The following is a 23,965-nucleotide window of genomic DNA, read 5'->3' as shown; positions in this document are numbered from 1 at the left end:
CGTACAGTCAAGTTAATCTATACTGTGTACTTTAGTCTTAACAATAACACCCTCTTGAGCTTCTTTTGTCTTAAAACAATGAAACAGTTGATTCTCACTCTATAACAGTATTTTTCTATGCAAATTCACTCTTCACTCGGCTGACTAAATGAATACCGCCGTTGCTAAGACTTTCCGCGGTAACTAAAGTGGCTGTGCTTCAAAACATTTGTTCACATTGAGGTAAGAGTTTTCACGGCCTTTTACTCTCAGATGTAAGCTTCTACATATAGTCTTAAATTGCTTGAAAAATAATCGTTATCCTCAAGCTGAAAATTATATCAGGTTGGTAAAGATTTTATTTCCTCGAGTAAAAGTTATCTGAAAGCGAGATTGGTATGTTTATAATCCGTCCCTAACCCTGAAAATTCGACAGCCAGTTAATGCCTGTACGTTATGATTTAACTATTTTCGTTAAATTTCGCTTGCTTCCCCAATTGTGCTTAGATAATAGTTCATCCAAAGGCCTGTGGGGAAAAACCAATTCTACTGGCGCCGTTTCACCCGGCAGAGCCGCGTGTCTGGTTCGGCATTGTAAAAGTGCATGCGCCGTTAACATTTTGGTGTTTAAAATAATTCGCTACCTTTTCAAAATGTTTTTCGACAACACCGATTTTTTACTATAGGATACTTGAAGTAATTTTTTTTGAGACAGATAGCGTCCCTTAATGAGAGCGAAACAGAAACATTGATCGGAGATCTAAAGATCAGTGGAAAAACTGTTGTCGATCTCATCACATTCGTGTTAACTTTTTGTTTTGATGTTTTTATTCATCTCTCTGTTTGATTGTTTAAGGTGTTTATTTGTAGGAAGTATTTTTGATTGTTTTGAAAGGATTTTAAATTTTCTGTAAAGGGAATCGAAGTTACGAATCCTTTTATAAAAATTTCCAGAAAATCTGACAAATTTCAATCCAATTCAAAATTTACTAAAAATAGCCCAAAAGTGATTACTAAAAGTTTCATCTGGCCATCAAACTACTGCATGTGTCCTTTGTTTTTTCGATTCTTTGAAACTTGGCGCGCCACTAAAATTTAATGGCACGCTCCAAAATCTTCAAAATATAGAACAGATTCAGGTTGATATCAGTATTGTGAAATGAAAGCAGATTTGTTTAAATGTAATAATGAATATGAGATGTGGTGATCAACTTCCCTATTCTTTGATCCCCAACACAATTAAATAAACATGTTTCTCTCATTTTACAGCTGGCCTCCAAAATATGGTAACCGTAGCATCTTCCAAATGCTCTCAATCATAGCATAATGCGGCTTGATTATCATTTTTGTACTTGTGTTCCCATTATTAAACGCCTCTAGCATTTTTTCAGTTCCTTTATGTGAACCGGCACAAAACGAATATAATGTACTTGATGAAAAAAGCTCTTTACTTATTAAACTGCAGCTCTGTTCTCTTCTTCATTTATTTTTCTCGGATTTCATGATAATTCTCGTCTTATGAAACCATGGCACCACTGAGGAATCAGACTATTCTATGGCCAAAAAAGAAACAAATTGAAGCTAGAGTTATTATTTGTACTTAAAATATATAATTATTATGGATCCGAATTGAAACTCTCAGGCTGTGTAGAAAGACAGAATCCATCCTATGGTAATTTTGTCTTCAATTCCCCCTTTATTTTCTGATTTTTTTTTTTCGTTCTTTTATCATCAGAAATGAGGACGTAAAATCTCTGCGAAAGTTTGTTCCTTGAAAATTTCCACCAATTTATTACCATGGTGTGGGAGAACAGGAAAACTGAAAATTCCATTTTTAAAGTGGCATATCTGACACTTATCGCCGGACCAGTAAATCTAAATAGTCGATGCCATACACAATCTGCTAAAACTGCGTTTTATGAACGCCCATCACGATGTCTTGAACAGTCACTAATTCGTATGATGTACGATCCTTCGCAGTAGATAGCGCTATTTAATGCAATAGCGAAAATCAGACCTGAAAAAAATCAGGCCTGTACGGGATTCGAACCACTGACCTCTGCGATATTAGTGCAGCGCTCTACCAATTGAGCTAACAAGCCAACTGGGAGCAGGCCGTTAAGTTGATTCGTAATAAACCCGTGATGATAAATCAGATACAATGAATATATGAAGTTCATATATTTTGAACTGCGGTATTAAATACGTATGATGTACGATCATGATGCGTATTCATGAATATAAATATGATCATGAATACGTATGATGTACGATCATGCGTATGATCGTACATCGTACGTATTTAATACCGCAGTTCAAAACATATGAACTTTATATATTCATTGTATCTGATTTATCATCACGGGTTTATTACGAATCAACTTAACGGCCCGCTCCCAGTTGGCTTGTTAGCTCAATTGGTAGAGCGCTGCACTAGTATCGCAGAGGTCAGTGGTTCAAATCCCGTACAGGCCTGATTTTTTTCAGGTCTGATTTTCGCTATTGCATAAATAGCGCTATCTACTGCGAAGGATCGTACATCATACGTATTTAATACCGCGGTTCAAAATATATGAACTTCATATATTCATTATATCTGAGTCACTAATTCTTTTAAAATGATCAGGGGTACCCACCATCTCTTCATATTTGGGACATTTTCACGGAAAACGTGTGCATCAATGTTTTCCACTACGCCCTTCATTTTACCCCGGTTTACCCAGACTGCTCCAATGTACTTGGCAGAGGAGGGTCTGGGCAAGAAAACATACCTGAAAAAGCTGTATTAGTTAATCATTATATGCAAATTTTGTCAGTTTTCCTTTGCTTTGATGTTTTTCTAGCCTGTCAAACCACAAGATGACGAGTGAGAAAATAGCCGAAGTTGAAGAGATGCTAGAGCGCATCCAGTCTCATAAGGGAGTTGTGGGACTTGTAGTTGTTAGCGAGGATGGAATTCCGATCAGGTCTACACTGGACAACCCGACCACCCTTCAATATGTATCCATGTGTAACACGCTCTGCGGGATTGCACGCGGGGTTGTCAGGGACACCGACCCGCGAAACGATCTGAAGATTCTGCGCGTGCGCACCAAGAAGCATGAAATCATTATGGCACCTGAAGGAGGGAAACATTTGATCGTAATTCAAACTGGAGAACAAACGCAACAAACTTTGAAAACACTCATAGACTAGTTTTTATTTATTTATTTATTTATTTACTTAGTTTTCATGATATGTTGCTTAACATCGTTTTGTTTGTTTGTACTAAATATTATAATTATAACTGAGGGCAGGCATCGACTATACCACTAGAAATAATTTGACTGACCGAAAAGAGAAGCATCGCTTATAATTGAATGTAAAGTTGAGTAGTCCCTTCGTTATTATCTTGTCTACGTGTTCAGAAAATAGCGGCGAGTCGAGAAAAACCATTGCCATTTTGAAAATGTGGGGCTTTTGCGGTCATCGTCCCAGAAAAAATAAAGGAGTCCATAATAAATTATATATGTAAATGTTTTAGCGTACAAAATACATTGTAAATTGACGAGACAGTGATTTTAAAACGCAAAAAGCAAAAATGTGTTAAAGGGGAACGCAGGGGTACTTGTGAAGTAATTTTGCGTTATTGGCCTGTTTTTTCTGTTTCGATTTCTGACAACCTTTTTTGCTAGCCGTTCGTTTTAACCTAGATATGTTTTCTGAAGTGAGAGCGAAAACGCGATTAGAATTCCACCATCTTGAAAGCTAACTGCCTGCTTATAATTGGTCAGCGTATATTCGTGTGACGTCAAATCGTCAAGAAATATGATCCTGGCGAGACTCGAAGGTGTGGACTTGTTTAGTGTACATGTGAAATATGGATTTATCCGAGTCTGCCCCGATTAACGATAGTTTTAACGACGAAGAAAGTGCTACGAGTAGCTTTTCCATTCAGCCCTATCAGTTTGAGCCACGCAATAACTCAGAAAAAAGCGAGAGCGATAATGAGAGCATTTCGGGCGAGGAAATCGAGAAAGAAAACACAAATCCGCGACTGAAAAATTCTGACTGGTATGTAACATGCGACTGCGATGTTTTCATCCGATAATGTGCATGTACTGCTTTCAGTGTGTTCGTACAATAAGGGAACGAATAAAAGATACTTTAATCAGGTGTGTACCCTTTTTTTTTTTGTAATAATTTGGATATATCAACAAAGTTGCAGTGGTAAATTGGCCACCGTAACGATTACAAAAGCTGACATTTCAAGCGTTAGCCCTTCGTCGGAGCGAATAGAGGAATTGTGGGTTGTGTGTGCTTTTAAAGGCAGAGAATGGAGCTACGTTATTGGTGGGAACATGTCAGTACAAGCAACAGTACAAAGATCCATACGATGGCCCTGAACATGAATTACTTCGACATATTGCCTACAGACAGCTGGCTCGGTGGTGCTGGGGAATACTGGGCAAGGAAATCAGGGTAGTTCTACCATCATGTGCAGTTATGTGTATACGAAACTTTTATCCTCCACCAGGGCCAGAAAAAGAGTTTGCCTTTGAAGGTTTTTGATATGCTGACGAATGATTTGATGAAAAGTTTTATCTTACTTATAAACTAAAGCCCTGGTATACCCCTAATCTACCTGTGTGGCAGAAGTCAGTAATCTTAGCAATATCTTTCAACAATTTAGTGTCTAGAACTATTTCCTCTAAAGCTAAGAAAGCTTGACTGTTTGGCTTAAGCCAACAGACTTTCTTGGCTTCAGAGGGAGAAATCTGTTGATGACAGCATTGGTGGAAATGAGTATTTCCTGATCAGATGTGCTTATTACAGATGTGATTTAAGAGTGACTTCCATTTTTCTTGAAGAGCCAAAACATTACCATTGCCGGTTGCAGCAGACCACCATAGGTGGTTTGAGATTGATTGTATCCATGGTGAGAGGTTTTCACATCCCCATTGATTTGCCTTGTGAGTCAGCTTCTTTACCACCCACTTGGAGAGATGCCACACATCATATTGGTGTTTGATGTTTGGGTGATCTTTGGCCATGGAACTGGTGATAGAGACATAGTGATCTGTTGCAATCCTACTGATGGTGATGTCTTTTCCTTCAAGCATTTCTATGCACCTCGTAAATCCTTCTTTCCCCATTGCATTAGAAGATGTGACCTCAGTGACCTGAACCACCTGAAATGCCACCACATTACCAGTGTCCTCATCCATAAAAGTGTAAGTGCCATACTTTGCAGAATGGCCTGGACTGCCACAGCGACCATCGCCATTAAGATTAACAACACCCCTGGCAGTGAGAATCTCAATTTGCCTCCTACTTTCAGCCTCCCATGCCTCATGAATAACAGGGAACAAGTACTTTTTCTGTGCATCATAAAAGACACTTTCACTGAAAAATTGAAGATTAAAGCATGATGCCCACTGGCTGATTGCAGTAAAAGTATTCCTGTAACAAAATAGCAGCAGACAACAATAGATTTCCTAGGGGTTTCCTTTCACTACTGTTTGTGAATCCCACTTTACTGTATGGCCACTGTTACAAGTCAATTGAACTGACAACATGCTACCAGTTGTTTTCCTTTCACAATCGATTATTATATCTCCACAACTGGGGCACCTTTTCAGCAATTTATGTATGGATGACTCAAAGACAACAGATTTCTTTTCAGAGTCAGGGGTAATGTAGTCTCTCTTGGATTCTTCTTCAAATAATGTGTCATCCTTGACATCCTCTCTGGTGAAACTATTTACATTTGGTGGCAAATGCCAATTTGGGTCCTTGAAGTAATCATCCTCGTAATCATTGTCATCCTCACTTTTATCCGTCTCATTCCCTTCAGTAACAGTGTTAGGTATCACAACTTCCACCTCAGGCAGAGGGGGCTGTGAGGTAACACTGAAACTGTCATCTTCATAAGTAGGAAAGAGTTCATATGGGGGAGCATGCATAGCATAATTATGATCATTGTTAACTTTCCATCCTTCAGCATTAATGAGTGAAGTTTTTGAAAGAGGAAAAATGCCAGTTGTAGTTTCATCTGTCGGTAGGAAAACTTTTTCGGTTGCATTTGCCTGGGTCGGAGGGGGAGACTTAGTCCTAGCTCTAGTAGTCATGGCAACATCTTCAAACTCTGTTTGTATTGCCTTACTTTTGTGGGTAAGAGGTTGAAGACAGCACTGAATTCCAACATCGCACTTCGTTGGACTCCAAGAGAAGAATTCTGAATTTTCAGAAATAACAACTTCCTCATTACTTACTACTCCTTCTGTGGAAGCATTCTGATCGTTTGCAGCGGCCAGTAATTCCGCGACATCCTGATATGAAACAATGACAGTATACTTCGTTTGTTATGGAAACTTTATTTCTTTTGGAAGAATACTTATGTAAATTTATACATCTAGCCCCCCATCAAGAGAGGACAAAAAGTGAGCCCGTTTTATAGTCCAAAATGGGGAATTTTTAGCGTCGAGGAGGTACAATTACGTATGAAGATGCATGGAGCAAGATAAATATCATCTACCTCGTTTGGTAATTCGGGGTGGAGAAATGCTCTGTCGTCGCTGAAAGCCCTTCTATATAATTATTTTAACGAGATTACGGTCGTTTCTTATTCACTGAGAGTGAGAAATTGTAACATATTGGGTTGAAGAAATCATCTCGTAAATGGCAATAATCAAAACAAAAAATTTAACTAACTTCTTGTTGCATTCGTCGATCGCGGCGATTTTCGCTTGACAATCGGGGTCTCTTTTTAGTAGATTGTGAAGCATAGTCAAATATAGAAGGCACAGCATCCTCCTTTAGCCGCCGTTTATACCTTTGCCCAGTGATCTTTGCTTGAAGATTCGACTGGAAACAGCTTGCCGAGAAGTGATCACTACTGACATAGCTGTATTGTAAGAGCGGCATATTCAAGCGACGAATTCTCTCCAGCCATGCTTTCCTCCGCTGTTTGTCCGGTGGAATCTTATGGAAGCTCACATTTGTTGTCTTAGCAGAGTAATTGGTACATCCAGAAACACAGCAGTTCACCATTTCGTCGAACTTAAAAATAAACTAGCTTTACAATCTCAAAAACGTATCAGTGCGAAGTGTTATTACTTTTCGAGAAAGTCACGCGATCTGCTAACGCAAGAGCGGACTGCTGACCAACTTAATACGGCTCATCAACATCCAAGATGGCGGAATTCTAATCGCGTTTTTCGTTCTCACTTTAGGAAACATATATATCTACGTTAAAACGAACGGCTAGCAAAAAGGGTTACCAAAAATCGAGACAGAAGATAATACAAAATTACTTAAAAAATACCCTGGGGTTCCCCTTTAAATCGTTTCCGTATTAACTAGAAAAAAAAAAAGAATTAAAAAAAAATTAATCTAAGATAAACACATTATTGCACTAAAAGGTCTGAAAATGATACTACTTCGCATCTCAACTTTTTCCGAGGAAACTCGGCTTGCTCCACACATTTACCCTAACAATAATGATGTACTGGGGAGGGGAGGGACAAATAACACACACTATCCATAGCAACCGCGTAGAGTAGCAACAGCCTCGCTCACAAAGTTTCCAAGATGGCGGACAAACATTGACTTTAAGAGTGCTGAGGTTTAGGGCCTGGAGCACTTTTATTTACGTTATTTATGTATCGTAGCCAATGAATATGAGAGCTACAGGTTCTGAACAATACGAAGAGCATGGAATCAGACCGCCAAAAGCTCGAAATCTCTTACCATCGAAGAAATTCCGTGACAACGTTAAGAGATGGGGCGAATCGACGGAGTTGAGTAGAAGACGAGTTATAATTGTGCCCAGTATAAAATGTGCGGCTAGAGACGTGAATGTCACGGCAGAGGATAAGGGTAAGAGCATAAATGATACAGGATATATGATCAGTTTTTACGATGTCAGACCATATTTAACACATCTTTTCTTACTGGAATTGTCCCTGAGAAATTTAAGATGGCTAGAGTAATCCCAATTTTTAAGAAAGGTTCTCAGACAATGTTTCCTCATGTGGTATTTTTGTCTCCGGCATGAAGAAATATATCCGCACAAGACAACCTTTCCTAGAAATGAGAATTAATTTTATTTTCTGCGTCCTAACCGCTTTCTGGATGCTTAAATACAAGACATTCACACTCGCTATGAATAATAATTTTTAACGCAATCTATAGCTAATTGCATATGAATAAAAGAGTGGTGTGTACTGGGAATAACGATAAAACGATTATGGACTAATTGCAATCTGCAATGGCATATTGCAACAGACAAGTTTAAATAATTATAGACCCATCTCTCTACTCTCTGTTTTTGATAAGTTGTTAGAGAAGCTTATGTATAAATTGGGTTATTGACTTTCTTAACACGAGACAACTTATCCAGTATAGTAAGCAGTTTGGTTTCCGCTCTCACTACTCAACTGAATATGCAGTTCTTAGTTTTATTGACCAAGTGCAATTAGCCATTGAAGATAAAGATTATTCTTGTGGAATATTCCTAGACTTTAGCAAAGCTTTTGATACTGTTAATCACCAAATTCTACTTTAAAAACTTGACTACTATGGTATCAGAGGTGACTAGTTTACTTCATACTTAATAAATCACAGTTTGTTTCTGTTGGTGCTATTAATTCAGACACTCAGACAGTGTCCTGTGGTGTGCCCCAAGGGTCAGTGCTTAGTCCGCTTTTATTCTTAATTTATGTAAATGATTTTCATAATTGTTCAAAGCTTTTGGATTTCCATCTTTTTGCAGATGATGCAAATTTATTCTTTCAGCATAGGGACATAAAGATGTTTGAAAGCTTGATTAATTCTGAACTTGAGAAAGTTTACACCTAGTTATGTGGAAATAAGCTTTCACTGAATATTGATAAGTCAAATTTTGTTATTTTCCATCAAAGAAAATTGCCTAAACAGGTTATGTTATCTATAAACAATCAAATTTTAACCCAAGTAACTTCCATTAGATACCGTGGAGTTTACATAGATTATAATATTAGTTGGAAGACACACATTACTAATATTTATAAAAAAATCAAGAGAAGTATAGGCATTCTGTCCAAGCTCCATTATTTCTTAAGTACTAAAACACTACTTAGCCTGTACTATGCTTTAGTTGAACCTTTTTTAAACTACTGCATATTTGTTTGGGGTAATACCTATCAGACAGCTTTGCAACCTTCATTTATATTACAGAAGAGGGCCTTGAGAAAAATTACTTTCTCTACTTATAATGAACATTCAAGTCTTTTATTTAAAGATCTAAATGTTGTGAAGCTGTCTGACATTATTACCTTTCAACTTGCAGTATTTATGTATAAGTTTCACAAGAAATTCTTACCTCCTGTATTTGACCCTTATTTCAATTCTGTCAGGATGTTACATAATTATAATACCAGACTATCTAGCAAAATGACTTATACTATTCCAAATGCCAGAACAAATTATGGAATCCTCAACATGAGATTTCAGGGTGCTAAAGTCTGGAATGGTATAAGTGAAGACACAAAGCTTCTTCCTCTGAAACATTTTAAGAAAAAGCTTAAGCTAATTCGTCTTGATAAATAAATTTTTCTGGCCTTCCACTTGTTTTTTACTCTAACATTCCATGCTTCCTTGACCTTGTTTTGTATGATGATTGAGTGTGTGTGTGTGCGCATGTGTGTGTGTGTGTTGTGTGTGTTATATCTGACCCAAATAACTACATTACATAAATCACCTAGCTGCCCTGTTTTACTAGCCCTATGGTTATTTGGGGCAGCTAGTACTCCTTTATATTCATGTCAATTTATCATTATTTTTATCACTACTTTTTATGTTGGGTACAAATAAAGTTGTTGTTGTTGTTGTTAATGAGCACATAAGTTTATCATTTTTTCGATTCAGGGAAGCTCGAACTACATAATTTACGTGCTCTTTTTCAAAGTTCTGGGAAGGCAATTAATTAACTTTTATACCAACTCGATTTACATGGTTTTTAAGACAGAAGGGACTATAGACAGGCAACTGTCCCTCGTTGTAATTGTCTGATCAGATGAACGAATTTTATTGTTTGCCAAATTAAGCTAATGTCCCCAATTGCAAAACTGAGTTGAAATGCTTTAACTTATGATTCACCTTTCATATTTCATCCCATCAGTAAGGCTGGATTGTTTATACGAGAATAGTTCTGAACATAGCCATTCTTGCCAATCTGCCTCAGTCTGTCGTTTACTTTATGGAGTTATTAAATGTTATAAAAAGCAATATAATGTGAAAGGTGAAACCAGATATCTGAAATAAATTAACCCATTCACCTTTACTTAAATCACTTGAAGAAGCTTTCAGGTATGATTTTAGTTTATACTAATGGTTCACTGAACTTATAAAACAGATCAGTATCTTTCTTAGGATGGAAAATTTATCCTCACTTAATTGCTATGGTTTATACATAAGAAAGGGTTTGTTTTTTCCCTTCCCAAGATTAAATTACTTTATTTTGTTATTTTAGAAAAGAATGGTTATCAGGATTCTGAAGGCGATATTTTTGCTCATCAAGTTGAAAGATACAAGAAGCAGTTACAGGAACGAAAAAAGACGAGAGAAATTTTAAACAATTGTGGGCTTAGACAAGACTGGCTGAGAAACAAGACTGGTAAAACTGAACTTGAAAGAAGAGTTTTGAAAAGAATGGTATTAAAAGGAAAACCTGAGATTACAGTAAAAAAGGTTTGCTACTTAATTGATACTGTATGTTGTAAATCATGTTAATAATAATAATAATAATAATAATAATACAGTTTGGTCAATTCAGTTTCCAGGTGGATACTTTATAAGGTTATAGGGCCCACATTTGATTGGTGACAACTAATTTCTGGGCTCTATAACATGATAAGGCCAGTTGGGATGTTGGGAGAACAGAAGGAAATTTCCTTGTGAAAGCCTATAAATCATGCACCAAAGATGAGTGATTTATATGCTTTCTGAATGTTCTCTCCATATCCCAAGGGACTATATCCAAGCCTGGAAGAATGACTGTTCTTTATTTCTTAATGAGAGCTTTTTGTTGGTTAATTTAGAACAAAACCTAAAGAATTCACCACAGGTCAATTTAAAATGTCCTTGGAACTTGAAGATCTTAAACGCAGAATTTTTGGGATTCTCGTACACCATCGTAGATCTTCACAAGGACCTTTGAGGATCCTATTTAAGGTGTTGAAAATTGTCTTTGAGAAATCTTGAAATATTTTCAAAATTCTTGTCAAGATCTTCAAGGATCTTTTATTTTCTTGCCAAGATCTTTAAGGATCTTTTATTTTTCCCCAAGATCTTCAAGGATATTCAAAGATCTTGCATGTTGATAATTACATGACATTGTACTTTGTGATTGTGTGAGAAGAAAGACAAATTATGATGATGAAGATAATGCTTCCAAAAATGGAAACTTCTGAATTCTGCAAATTAATTAATTAATGCACACTTTTTGGCTTTCATTTACACTTGCTTGCAAATGATTCATAGCAGAAATGCAGTAAAAGAACTGTTGACTGAGCTTTTTATATACAAAAGGATCTTTCCTGCTTCCCCCAACCCCCCGATTGTAGGATCCCTCCCCCCTCCATTGTAGGATCCCTCTCCCCCTCCATTGTAGGATCCCCCCCTCCATTGTAGGATCCCTTCCCCCCTCCATTGTAGGATCCCCCCCTCCATTGTAGGATCCCTTCCCCCCTCCATTGTAGGATCCCTCCCCCCCTCCATTGTAGGATCCCTCCCCCCCTCCATTGTAGGATCCCTCTCCCCCCTCCATTGTAGGATCCCTCCCCCCCTCCATTGTAGGATCTGAATCTGTCACCTTGTGTACCCTCAACCCTCATTGTTGTTGTTGTGTTTTTTTCTTTTGTCTCTATCACTTTCCTAACAATACAAGTAAAGACAGTACAAGGCAACTGCAAGTTTTTGATCACAAGTTTCTGAATAAAGAATGGTTGTAGAGATCTGCTGGCCCACCCACCCCCCCCCCCCCCTCATGTTTATTTCTCTCTTAAGTTTTTAATTATGATGTTGATGATTATTTTCATTACGGTTCTGCTACAGTGTGTCCATATTATCAACCAGCCTTCTTTATTTTTTAGTTTAAACTACCTCACCTAAGCTGCTGCCAAGTCCTAATATTCCAATTTCAAGTTCTTACAGTGTGTACTTGTACCAGAATAACAGTGCATGAATGTTTTTTTCTTGTTATGCACCAGGCTCCTACTCCTCCCCCAGAGATTGAAGAGGACACAACAGTAACAGGTGAAGATAGAGGGGTTCCCACTATTCACCAGCCCTCCCCGGCTGCCTTGGCTATCATTCAAAAATACTTAGATCGTAAAAGAATGCGGCTATTGGATCTGTTTGCTCAAGCTGACAAAGACAAGAACTGGGTGGTGTCTCGGCAAGAGTTTAGGAATATTATTCGATCATGGCGGATTCCACTCACAGATGTTGATTTGGAGGATTTGATATTGGCTTTGGACAGAGATAACAGTGATGCATTGGATTACAGAGAACTGTCTGTGGGCAGACAGTCATATCTGGAAGAAAGGTGAACAGACATTTACAGTATTCTGCGTCAATTTGGAAAACTTAAAACAATTTTTTTGGCTCTTATTCAGAAATTCAAAATAAATGTATGTCCCCCAGCAAATGAGTGTTCAAAAGGGTTGAAAAAAAAAACAAACAAACAAAAAAAAACAAAAAAAACAGAAAACTGAAAACTGAAAAGCAGAAAACTGTGGTCAGTCAGTACTTGTACATGGTCACCAAGGACATGTCAACTTGCCAACAAACCATCTGACTTACTGACTGACACCATTAGTCATCTGGTGTGCCTTTTTGGTTTTGGCAAGTTAACATGGCAGCAAAGTGACTTGTAACTGGTTAGTCATAACACTGTATTTCACAAGTATGTGTACATGGTTCCAAAAGTGCAGGCTTTGGGTGACAGGGGCTTAAAGGAATGGAACCATACAAAAATACCTGTAACATTACACAGCCTTGACTTACATAGGCTCTTGAAATGAACTGGTAAATTATGTGCATTAGCTTTCAACCCTCTTTTCTTTTGAAGGGTCACCAAGCAAGCAGCTGAGATTGTCCAAACTGCTAACACCAAAACTGCCAAAAGACCTGATACTATTCTTGAGGAGCCTGAACCTACTTCTGACCCCACCCAGGAAAAATGGTCCGGCACTGGGAACCAAAGACCATCCTCTCCTCAAAGACCACCCTCCCCACAAGTCACCCCCCAAAAGAGGCCCTTATCATCACCACAGAGACCTGTCACTCCTTCTTCTGCAGCAGCACGACCAGTATCCTTTATGGAGCAGCGGCCAGGGTCTGAACCCCAGCTGCGGCAGTCTCGGCCTGTGTCACCCACCAGTAGTGGAAGTATCGAGAGCTTATCACCCACCTTGTTGGAAATACCACCTGTTCAGTTATCAGAGAAAGTGGACCAGTTGACTCAAGCTGAGGTAAGGGACCGTGTCTCAGACAAAGATACCTGACCCCCCCCCCCCCCGACAAGACCCTCCATTTTTCCATCGTCCTCCCCAACATCATTTCCCTTGCATACTATGTCATCCGCCCAAAAATTAATCTCTTAAGAGCGCTTTTCGATTGAGTGTTGTAAAACCAAAACCAAGGTAATTACAATGGCCAATCAAAAGAAAGGAAATACAGCGTACCTTAAAGAGCCAATGAGAACTCGAAATGAAACCAACCAAAGTGCCCAAAGCGCGGGAAGACGAGGGCGACCAAGTCGTGATTGGTTTTAGTTTTGTATCTGATTTGTTGAGGGATTGGCACTTGTAAAGTAAAAGTAAAGCAAAAACAAGGCAGGAAGTACTTTCGACTCTTAACTGAAAATAACTCCGATCTTAATCCTCTCTTGATCATGATTTATTATAAATCCTTCTTGGTCCTCTTGTTTTTGTTGTTGTTATTGTTGTTGTTGGTGGTGGCGGTGCTCAATTTATTGCCCTCAAATGATAGAGAAGACGACGATGAATCATGTACTGTAATCCAATAAACGTCATGCCAAGATACTGAGAAATCCGTCGCTTTTTAAGCAAGCGTACAGGGTTCACTGAAGTCCAAAGGCGCAATGTAACATGTTTTTCGTGGTGTTTCAGATCAAAGACAGACGTATGAAAAAACAACAAAAACGGAAAGAAAAAGAAAAAGCCAAACAGAAAAAAAGAACCGTACCAGAGAAAGTGTCCGTGGCCCCTTCTACCTTGGGGGGTAGGGTGGGAGAGATGGTAGATCGGTACCGAAAGATGACCATGAAGGAGTATAACGATGTGGTGGAACTTTGCCATATGCACGGGGTACAGCTAAGTAAAGATCTTCTGGAGCGAGGTTAGATTGTGTTTGAGATTATTACTTTTGTTTTCATATGGCAAGTTAGTCTTAAGGTAAATCCGTGCGTTCTGATTGGTTCTTAGTTAATCGCGATTTTGCCAAACGGACCGTTTCCACGGAAATTTCTCCATAATGCCTGCTTTTCTTCGTGTAAGCTGTGAACTTTAGTCCAACGATGGACATTATCGTTCTCTGGCTTGTCTCTTCTTTCTAATGCTATTGTTTAAGTTATCTTTTTATTTATGTTTTTCCAGTTCTCCTTCAACCAGAAGACAAACCGCTGTCACAGATAAAGCTGACCGCGCGAAAACCTGGATTCTTCTCAATCTCCACAAGGCATCACATACCACAAGTTAAGTTCCAGTCTTCTACAGCTGGAAGCAACCAGAGACGGCCGAATTTTACAAACCCGGGTCCAAACACGTGACAAGTGACTTTCAGTACCAAACGATCAAAGTATATATACAAAACAGTGAATTCGATACAGACAATGTAGGTATACACGGTAGATCAAAAACAATATGCTAGTTTTTTGGTAACTTTGTAAGTCATAGTACTCGAAAGATAATAACTATAATAAAAAACATCAAGTTGATAAGAACGCTGTTGGTTTGAAGTTAGTTTCGTTCAAAATATATTGGGGAATTTAAATATCTCCGTTTATCCTGACCCGTGAGGTATGATACTGTTGAGGTTACAGGTGCGTATTGCATTGCTGCAAGTGTGCGTTCTTTGTGCATTATTTTATATTATTATTCAACTTGCATGCAGTGTACGAATTTCGAATTTTCTGATTGGCTAATTTGTATCACGTGATACTGGGTTGTGACGAAACTACTTCCTTGACGTTATTATCGTGGTGTAAGAGCCGTGGTATAAATTAAACGCACCACAGTCATTACACCATGGCTGCGGTTGACTCGAAAGTTTGACGATGTGTCAGATGCAGACATTGATTCTATTATTGATGACGCAATTCCTAAAAACACCAAGAAAGTAACTGCTTGGGGAATATCTGTTTTGAAAGGTAAGGTTGCGAATTTTCAATTTTTCATTCAAGTTAGTTGAGGTGTTGTGCGTGTTGTCAACAGTTTGGCCAGCTTTGTTCAATGCAGCGAGTCTTTGTGCAGTGTATTCAGTTTGAATGATAAAAATGTAGACGCAGCATTGTTCATGAATTAGCAGGATTCACCTGTACTTGTTCACAAACACTGAATTCGAAATTTTCAATACCGCCCCTGGCAAAGCCTCGTACGGTATTGAAATTCCTCGTTCATTGTTGGTGAACTCGTGCAGGTCAATCCGGACAATTCACTCGCTGAGTACGTTAACCTGTAAATCATGTTTGAGGGAGGTCTTTAGTATGTCAAAAATTTAGGCAAAGGTTTTATTATTAAACCCACGTAGCCAACCCTTAAAGGATTACTTGATTTTCTTTTTGCAATACGTGTGTATGTCGCGTTTCGATGCGTGGAAAAGTTAGTATTAAAAACAATAATAACAATGCTTATGACAGTGATGGTAATGATACTAATATTTGAAAAATTTATGTATCAATAATTAAAGTGCACCTAAACCCAAAAATTTTTTTCGCTTAACGAAATAAGCGTATTTTTGGAGTATTTCTGTGCACAAATTTTTTTATTTGCTCAAATTTGCAAGAGAGTATCGCGCTTCATACATTCCTCATACAACACACCTAGGCGGCATATTTCGGACAATATCGACGACAACCTTCTCAAACAAGTGAAAATGTGTGAAATGCAGGCTTTCGTATTCTCGATTTGACGTCACATTACCCGCTAGAGCCATTCCTCTTTAAACTCGGTCGTGGGGAAAGATGGCGGCTGATTTTTCGTATTTTCACTGGGCACAGAATATTAAAGATTTGAGCAAATAAAAAAATTTTTGCACAGAAATACTCCAAAAAATAAGCTTATTTCGTTAAGCGAAACAAAATTTTTGGGTTTAGGTCCACTTTACAGGAACGCTTAATTTCCGCCCACAGCCAGTTGCAAGCATCAAATTTGAGAGTATGAGGCAGGTGTTACTCACGAGGATCTCTTCCGTAATTTGAGAATAAATTTTCTTAGAATGATCATCAAAACAAGGAAGCAGTTTCTGAAATGGTTTGTCGAACCTACCTACAGCACGTAGTTTACACTGAAACACAACATTTATCCCGCCTTAGCTGAAAGGTAAGTCCTGAAAAATCATGTTGCGTCATTTAAGTATACTAAGAATAGTCTGAAGCTAACTGAGCTGGTTCACCCTCCCTGAAGGTCAATTACAGAACACGTGAATTAATCTTCCACATCTTCTTTCATGGAGATGCCGCAGAAATAATTTTTTTCACCATGTAAATCTTGTGCTTTTGCTTGTGCTTTTGAACAGTTCACACTGTGATCAAATGTCGTATGACACATTTGGCAAACAAGCTAGATTTGTGAAAGTCACCAATATCCCATGAAGTGTGTCTTTTCTCGGGATATTTGTGGGTTTTAATTCACCGCATACGCAGTTCTTTAGGATGTAACGCGACGCTTGTAACACTAAAGGTCTGCGTGACAACCCAGAGAACAGCTGGGAAGGAAATCACCTCTCCGCCTTGCAGCTTGGTAAATATGTTCAACTCCAACTCTTTGGGTTGTTATTACATTTTGCACAATTAAAACATCTTTGGAACATTTTCAAGATTTTTCCCGTTCGTGAATTTGTAAAGTCGAGGCTAAGATAGGAACTTGAATGAAACACGGAAGACGTTTTAGGAAACTTGTATTAGGGACCTTAAGCCAAGCACAATTGCGACGGCATCGAGGTCGTGGCAAAATAACAGATCGTATCGACAGATCAATTGGTCAGCACGTGCGTTTTACAACTTTGTACAAGAAACATCTCACAGCCGTCCTCTGAAAAACAGCAACATGAAATCAGCAAAATTTGCATAGTGCAAGAGCGAAAAACCCCGACAGCAAATTTCCATTTGAGTTTCCATTTGGAACCATACCCTGCCACTTGCGAAGTCCCAACAAACAATGTAAATTCATTAGTCGACGTCGATCGCGGCGTTGCAGTCCTGACTGCATAAGGTCCCTATTTACCCGGCTGCAGTAAGCCGGCTGTCTGCGAGATGCTACTGTAACAGTAAGTTATTGGCCATAGATTCTGAAAAACGTCGGGCTTTGCGTCAACTGGTTAGCTATGCGTGCTTTGGCCATTTGTACAGAATTTTATCATGTCTGTAATTTATATATTTATGGTGTCCACGTTTAATCAAAGAGAGAAACATGGTTTAGATCATGATGGAATCTGGGGTCAGTGACTCAATACTGTATCAATCAGCATCGAAAAAACAAAAAAACAAAAAAAGATGTCAACAATCTTCAACTGGAGCACGTAAGTTCGTTCCGCAAAAGCTGAAGGGTAAGCGAACTGAAACTCGCCTATAAAATTCCGTTCAAAAAGGTTTCAGGACTTAGACGTTTTGGGCAGTAGAAACTGAACATTATGAATGGAGAAGTTATTTCACTTCTAGCGACGGGCGCTTTTCTTTTCTTAATAACCTTAAGACCTTCTAGGGCCAGTCTCCTCTCCACATCGCTTCAGTTCACCCGCGATGCCTTAATGGGTTTCTCACACGGATCGGAAAGAAAAGTGGAAATACTCACAGCGAAGAGGACGAAAAAGATTATCAGTCCCTTTGAGCAATGGAGGGAGATAATTAAAAATCTAGGGATGAATAAAGGACCAAGGGATCCTAAGAAGTTGGTAACTGTACCTACTTTTCCTAAGAAAGCGATTACTCGAGAAGAAATTAGCTATGAAAAGGAGAGCAAGACTTACAGACCACGCATCTCACCATCGAACAGGTTCCTTGAAGCCATCAACGACATTGAACGAGCTGTGGCTAAAGCAAAGGCTTCAGGATTCCGTTACAGGAAAGGATCCTTCAATAAATTGAAGGGACTGTTAGCGCGAGCGATAAGAGGTAAGAGCTACAAATATGCCCGCGAAGTCCTGGGCAGGATCATGTATCTCTTAAGCACAAAGTCGTCGGCATTGCGACGAAGGAAGAGAAGCACCTCAGGGAACAAAACCACCCCGGCAATGAGAGGAAGCAATTTCCTTCAAGATCTACGGAAGCAAATCGGCGCCTTGACGTTTGATAGCTTCATGGCTGTCCAAGGTGACGTGTCACTGATGTTTGCCATTGATGACACCGGAAGTATGAGAGAAGAAATTCAAGCGGCTAAAAACATCGCCATAGACATCATAAATTATCCTCGCAATGCCAGTGTAAAGAGCTACATTTTGTCGCCTTTCAACGACCCATACCCGGGTACGTACAATTCATTGTTTGTTTGTCTTTTTATAATTGAATAAGCCGCTGACTTAGGGACCGAGCCTTATTTATCGCAGAAGGGAGACGAAGGGGAGGGGCGGTTTGGGGAATTTTAAAACAATCGCCTGGTTTTCAAGGGGAAAGGAGGGGAGATCAGTCGCCTCCAATAGAGTATAAATGGAGGACTATAGACAGTGGACGGCCAATTAACTGCCAGTTTGGTTGGGGAGTATTACAGCATATTTCAAAGGGACACAAACAAAATCCTCACCCCTCAGTCCTAGGTGATAAATAATTACTATACCTTTAAACATAGGTTAAAGTGACATCCGTACCTGGTACGCGATATGCAAAAGAGAACAGGCAAGCCACCCTCTCTTTCAGCCTCACGATGAAAATTTGACAATCTTTAACTCTATGATACGTTTAAATGCTGTGCGAGTTGGCTCAACGTCATTATTGTTAGTGGCTGATCTTCCTGCCGAGTGGTAATCGAAAACGAACCTCAGGCGGGAGGGATGGGGGAGGGGGAAATCTTTCAGGCCCTTCGCCAATTCTGAAGAAGTGAATTTAAACAGATTTGCATTTCAATATTTTGCAGTGAAATCGGCAGTCATAAAGAAAAATGAAAGCAATGCTGGTGAGTTCGTAAAAGCCATCAATGCTCTTACAGCCTATGGCGGTGGGGATTGTCCGGAGTATACATTCACGGGGATGCTGGAAGCACTCTACCATCAGCCAGAATGGGGATCTCCCATGTACGTCTTCACGGACGCAGGCCCAAAAGATGCATCAGAAGAGAACATCGAAGAACTTCGGTACCTAGCTGGTTCAGATGCGTTTGGGGTGACAATCAATTTTTTGACCACAGGTAAAGAAGTGTAATCATCAGTAAGTATTTGCATTCTTGTTCGCAAACTATCTGCCAGGCTGCATGTCTGACTGACAGACCGTAAGAGAGGATAAGGTATCGTCTCTTGCAGACCGCAGACCTACAGACCTACAGACCTACAAACCAACAGACCCGCAGACTAACAGACCGACAGTCCGACAGAGTGACAGATAGACAAAACGACGGACTGACAGATTAACTACCGATAGGTGGACAGACCGACAGACTAGCAGACTGATAGAGTAAGTAACTAACCATTTGAGTGAATGACTGACTGACTGATTGGCTAATTTCTGATTGGTTGATCAATCTGTCCGTCGGACAGACAGATTGATCAACCAATTGATCATTTCAGCGATTGACCGGGTAATGGTGGATTCACTAATCTATCGATCGGTTGTTTTAGGTTTCTGTCACACTCATATCCACTCAGCCTTCAAAGATCTCGCTGAGCTGACCTCAGGTCAGACCATTTCTTTTAAGAAAGACGGGGAACTGGAAAAGCTTAGTAATCTGACAGCAAGTGTCCTAGGTGGGACGAGTACTGTCAGTAGCGGTTCAAGCGTACGACACAAGAAGAAACGGAGCCTAAAAGATACAACACCCAGTCGATATAACTTTCCAGTTGATGAGTCCATTGAAAAATTGACTGTAACAGTAAGTACTACACGCCGAGAAACAAATGGTCAGTAAGTTTTTTATTTCTCTGATAATCTTACGCTCTTCATTAGCCTACAGAACAGGCGTAATTTTGGCAGGGTAGTTCTTAGTTTTATCTTTTTCAAATTATAGCTGCCACCTTTGATTTTTACAGCAGTGGAAGGTTGGATAGAGAAATAATTTTTCTTACAAGGGGGGGTGAGTGGTCAAAAAGACGAGGAGGGGGAGGGGATGGGGCTAATGGCGATCGCGAGCTTCTCAGTGCTCTCTCGCCCTAATAAGGACGCCTGCTATTATATGATGTTCACCAAAGGTGAAGCTGCGCTCAAGAACCGCAGACACGTACCCCGAGGCCATTATTATATCATGTTTTACAAAAAAGGAGTTAGTTCATAAATTGTCAGTTTTTCATATCAATCACAAGGGAATTTTGCAAGAAATCCTTCTACTTGTTTTCTTTTTTCCTTTGTTGTTGTTGTTGTTGTTGTTGGTTTTTTCTTTTTTAATCAGTACCTTCACTTCTTGGAGATTGTGAGTGATTAAAATAGATGAACTCGATAATAATGTATTAAAATCCCCAAAGTTGCTATCTGCCTTATTTTTAATCTACGAGTTTAAAAAGTGTAAGGGTCTATCACTTCTAACGCCCTTTTTTATTTATTCGTTTACTAATATCTTTGTCTGTTACCCGTATACTACTTGCTGTATTACTTTTTGCATACTCACTTTTGAGTTTTTTTTTTTTTTTTTTTTAAACCAGGGCAAGGAATCACCTTAACAGACCCCGATGACATCGAGATTTCAGCTGAAAAGCTTAGTCTGTCCCAGATCTCTATCTATCAGATCGACCACCCTAAGAGAGGAGGCTGGACCCTGGCTGTGTCAGGTGACCACGAGTTTCAAGTTAAGTCGAGCAGTGAAACGAATGTCGACTTCGAGGTATATTTCATTATTCCAATACGGGGAAGGAGGAGACAGACAACAGAAGTGCCTATTTCCAACCCAGTTATAGGTAAGTTTTGTTTATGATCAGAGCAATTTTCGACAGCCCATTTCCGAATTAGCTTTAGCCTCTTTTTCAAAGCGAGTCCTGGTGCTCATCCTTGCCTTTGATGATACGTTTTCATTCGCATGCAGATAAAACTCATTTTCACAAGAATGGTCGAGCACTAGGCCTCGTTTTGAAAAAGAGGCAGCAAAGGGTTATTCAGACATGGCCTATTGAGTGTTGAATGTAATCCGGGACTTTACTATGGTCTTTGGTTAGTCTAAAATAACTTGCACCATACTCAACTTCAAGTTAATGACGAGCAATCCTGTTTTTCTTGAAGGTAAACTGAATAAGATGCTCATCACTGTCGCTGGTTCTGAAAAGCTCAACACCAGCTCGTTACACTTAGAACTCATCACCCCTGAGGGAGCTAGGATCAGTGACGTCACGCTGCAAACAACTGACAAAGTCCATTTCACCGCAAGCTTCACGCCTCTCACGAGTCAGCCATTCAAACTCCGGCTCAGCGGTATTACTCGTGGCGGGAACACTTTTGAGAGAATTTCTCGCCAGAAGATCAAACCCTCCAGTACTCTGCTCAGAGTGAAACACGCCAGTAATGATTACACACTTCCTTTAGGAAGAGTCACGTTTGTTCATTTTGAGATCTGCAACTTTGGTGCCACCGAGTATTTTGACGTGACGGTCGTGAAAGATCGGATGGGTTTGATCATTACCCAACGAATTTCACCAAAACATGTCATTCAAGGTCACTGCGCGATTATATCCGTCCGTGCCAGAGCCACTCGCCCCCAGGACGTGGACAAGACCGATAACGTATTTTTGATCGCTAAGGGTCGCTCATCAAAAGTTCTTGCTTCACAAGGAGTGCGCCTTTTTATTGTACCCTGAGCAGAGATTTTGTAAATCAACCAGCTATTCCATTTCCATGAATTCAAAATATTCCACTAAATTTTAGACAGGCAAGATCTCTGAATGAATTGAAGGGACTTTCAAGAAATCACTAGAATTATCATTGATTAGCTAAAAAGGCTATCGAGAAAATTAAGAGATTTTATCAATTAGTTATTTAGCATAGTCTGCTTTACAGTGGTAAAAACAATTAAATTTTAGTTCTTAGCATCCTATATCTGATAAGTTTTCAATCTTATTTCGCATTGTTTGCTGAAATGTGATTATAATAGCGATGAAATTTTCGCTCTTACTATCCTCTGCCTGATTAGTTTTTAATCTTAAATAATAAAAAAAGAAAAAAAAAAAGGCATACTTTGAGAAATTTTCAGAATTAAGTTGTTCGACATTAATCATAAACAATCACAAATGCTACTGAGTTATGGTGTTATCAATCCGAATAAATTAATGTCTGACAAAAGCTCAAAATAAGAAAAACAAAACGGTGAATTGACCGGATACCCGTCATGAATAAGCCTTGTGCTTAAAAGTCTCAAGTTTTTCTTTCCCTACCCTTATTTCCTTTCACAGATTTCACAAACAAAATATAGCTACAAAGTATATTTAAAAAATTGGACGGGAGAGAGGGGCAATTAAGACAGTCATTCAAGCATAGGTTACCCTCAAAATACAAAACACCTTAGTTTCTTAAGGAGGGTATTTGGTAGACATTTGATATGATATTCTTTTCCATTCTCACGTAGACGAAATTCTTTCTTACTTGTCTTAGCCTTATTTTGTGTTGTGCGAGAGGTCGAGGGTTCGAGCCTCGGCCGGACCAATACTCATGGTCTTAAAATAACTGAGGAAAATTTGCTACCTTTCTATAATATAAAGAAATGGATAGATATTCTAATCTTCTCGAATAAGGACGAATAAACCGTAGGCCCCGTCTCCTGCAGGGTTAGGGGTAGGAGACGTTAATTTCCTACGCACGAGATTACTGTGTGGTGGATGTCCTCCCTTGGGGTGGAATGGGTGGGTGAAGGTGAGATCGTTACATGGACTGTAGCGGCTGCCAGAGGCGCATGATATGCTGACGTTCGACCTCAACCTTAACAACAACATTTTAAGCGCTATTGATCAGTATATGTAAATATGGGCTATATAAGTTAGTAATTATTAATTTTGCGACTAGCCCTTCTGTATTATTTATTTCAGGATTTACTACTATTTGAAACCCTGATAATAAGCTTTTGTTCCCTACCTTGACAAGAAATGATATGTATTTTGCCATAAATATTAATTAACCTCACCAGAAAGAAGCTGCAGCCGATTTAACACCACCTCTGCCCTCCTTTGTCTTGGCTTGGCGGACACCGATGTATCTCTTTTTTCCTAATGCCACTGTTTAAGTTATCTTTTTATTTTTCGATTCATTTTTTCCCAGTTCTCCTTCAGCCAGAAGATAAACCGCTGTCGTAGATAAAGGTGACCGCGCGAAAACCTGGACTCTTCTCAATCTCTACAAGGCACACGTACCACAAGTTAAGTTCCAGTCCTCCACTGCTGGAAGCAACAAGCGGCGGCAGACGTGACAAATGACCTTCAGTATGAAGTGGTCAGAGTTTTGTAGAAACAGTGTGTAAACCACTAATATAATGTAGATATACTTGGTAGATCAAAAACAGTATGCTAGTTTTTCGGTCATACTATAAATCAAAGTACTCGAAGGATAATTTCTATAAGAAAAAAAAATTATCAAGGTTAGAGGAACGCGGGGTATGGGTTTGTTTCGTTG

General features: G+C 39.2%; 3 protein-coding genes, 1 long non-coding RNA gene and 1 other non-coding gene across 5 annotated transcripts; 3 read left to right on the top strand and 2 right to left on the bottom strand.

Moving 5' to 3' along the window:
• Nucleotides 1-123: 123 nt before the first annotated feature.
• LOC148731926 (uncharacterized) lies at nt 124-3,486 on the top strand. The gene is made up of 2 exons (XR_016001281.1): nt 124-222; nt 2,823-3,486. It is a non-coding gene; the product is annotated as an uncharacterized LOC148731926 (long non-coding RNA).
• Nucleotides 2,009-2,081, bottom strand: Trnai-aau (transfer RNA isoleucine (anticodon AAU)). Its single transcript has one exon. It is a non-coding gene; the product is annotated as a tRNA-Ile (tRNA).
• Nucleotides 3,177-7,083, bottom strand: LOC111335994 (uncharacterized). The gene is given in 4 exon segments (XM_022942005.2): nt 3,177-5,421; nt 5,423-5,471; nt 5,474-6,290; nt 6,673-7,083. Coding segments are annotated over 4 exon segments (2,058 nt in total). The 5' UTR covers nt 7,012-7,083; the 3' UTR covers nt 3,177-4,568.
• A 443-nt stretch (nt 7,084-7,526) lies between these two features.
• On the top strand, nt 7,527-15,873 carry LOC111335998 (uncharacterized). The gene is made up of 6 exons (XM_022942007.2): nt 7,527-7,839; nt 10,472-10,689; nt 12,210-12,547; nt 13,073-13,475; nt 14,136-14,364; nt 14,622-15,873. The coding sequence occupies exons 1-6, from the start codon at nt 7,635-7,637 to the stop codon at nt 14,792-14,794; spliced, it is 1,566 nt and encodes a 521-aa protein (XP_022797742.1). The 5' UTR covers nt 7,527-7,634; the 3' UTR covers nt 14,795-15,873.
• A 600-nt stretch (nt 15,874-16,473) lies between these two features.
• Nucleotides 16,474-22,558, top strand: LOC111335987 (von Willebrand factor A domain-containing protein 7). The gene is made up of 5 exons (XM_022941999.2): nt 16,474-18,706; nt 19,311-19,580; nt 20,008-20,286; nt 21,022-21,273; nt 21,593-22,558. The coding sequence occupies exons 1-5, from the start codon at nt 17,875-17,877 to the stop codon at nt 22,162-22,164; spliced, it is 2,205 nt and encodes a 734-aa protein (XP_022797734.2). The 5' UTR covers nt 16,474-17,874; the 3' UTR covers nt 22,165-22,558.
• Nucleotides 22,559-23,965: the final 1,407 nt, after the last annotated feature.

This window comes from Stylophora pistillata, chromosome 5 (genome assembly GCF_964205215.1).
Source record: "Stylophora pistillata chromosome 5, jaStyPist1.2, whole genome shotgun sequence".
NCBI lineage: Eukaryota > Metazoa > Cnidaria > Anthozoa > Scleractinia > Pocilloporidae > Stylophora > Stylophora pistillata.
Note: the sequence above shows the minus strand (reverse complement) of the source record. Positions and strands in the feature narration are given on the sequence as shown.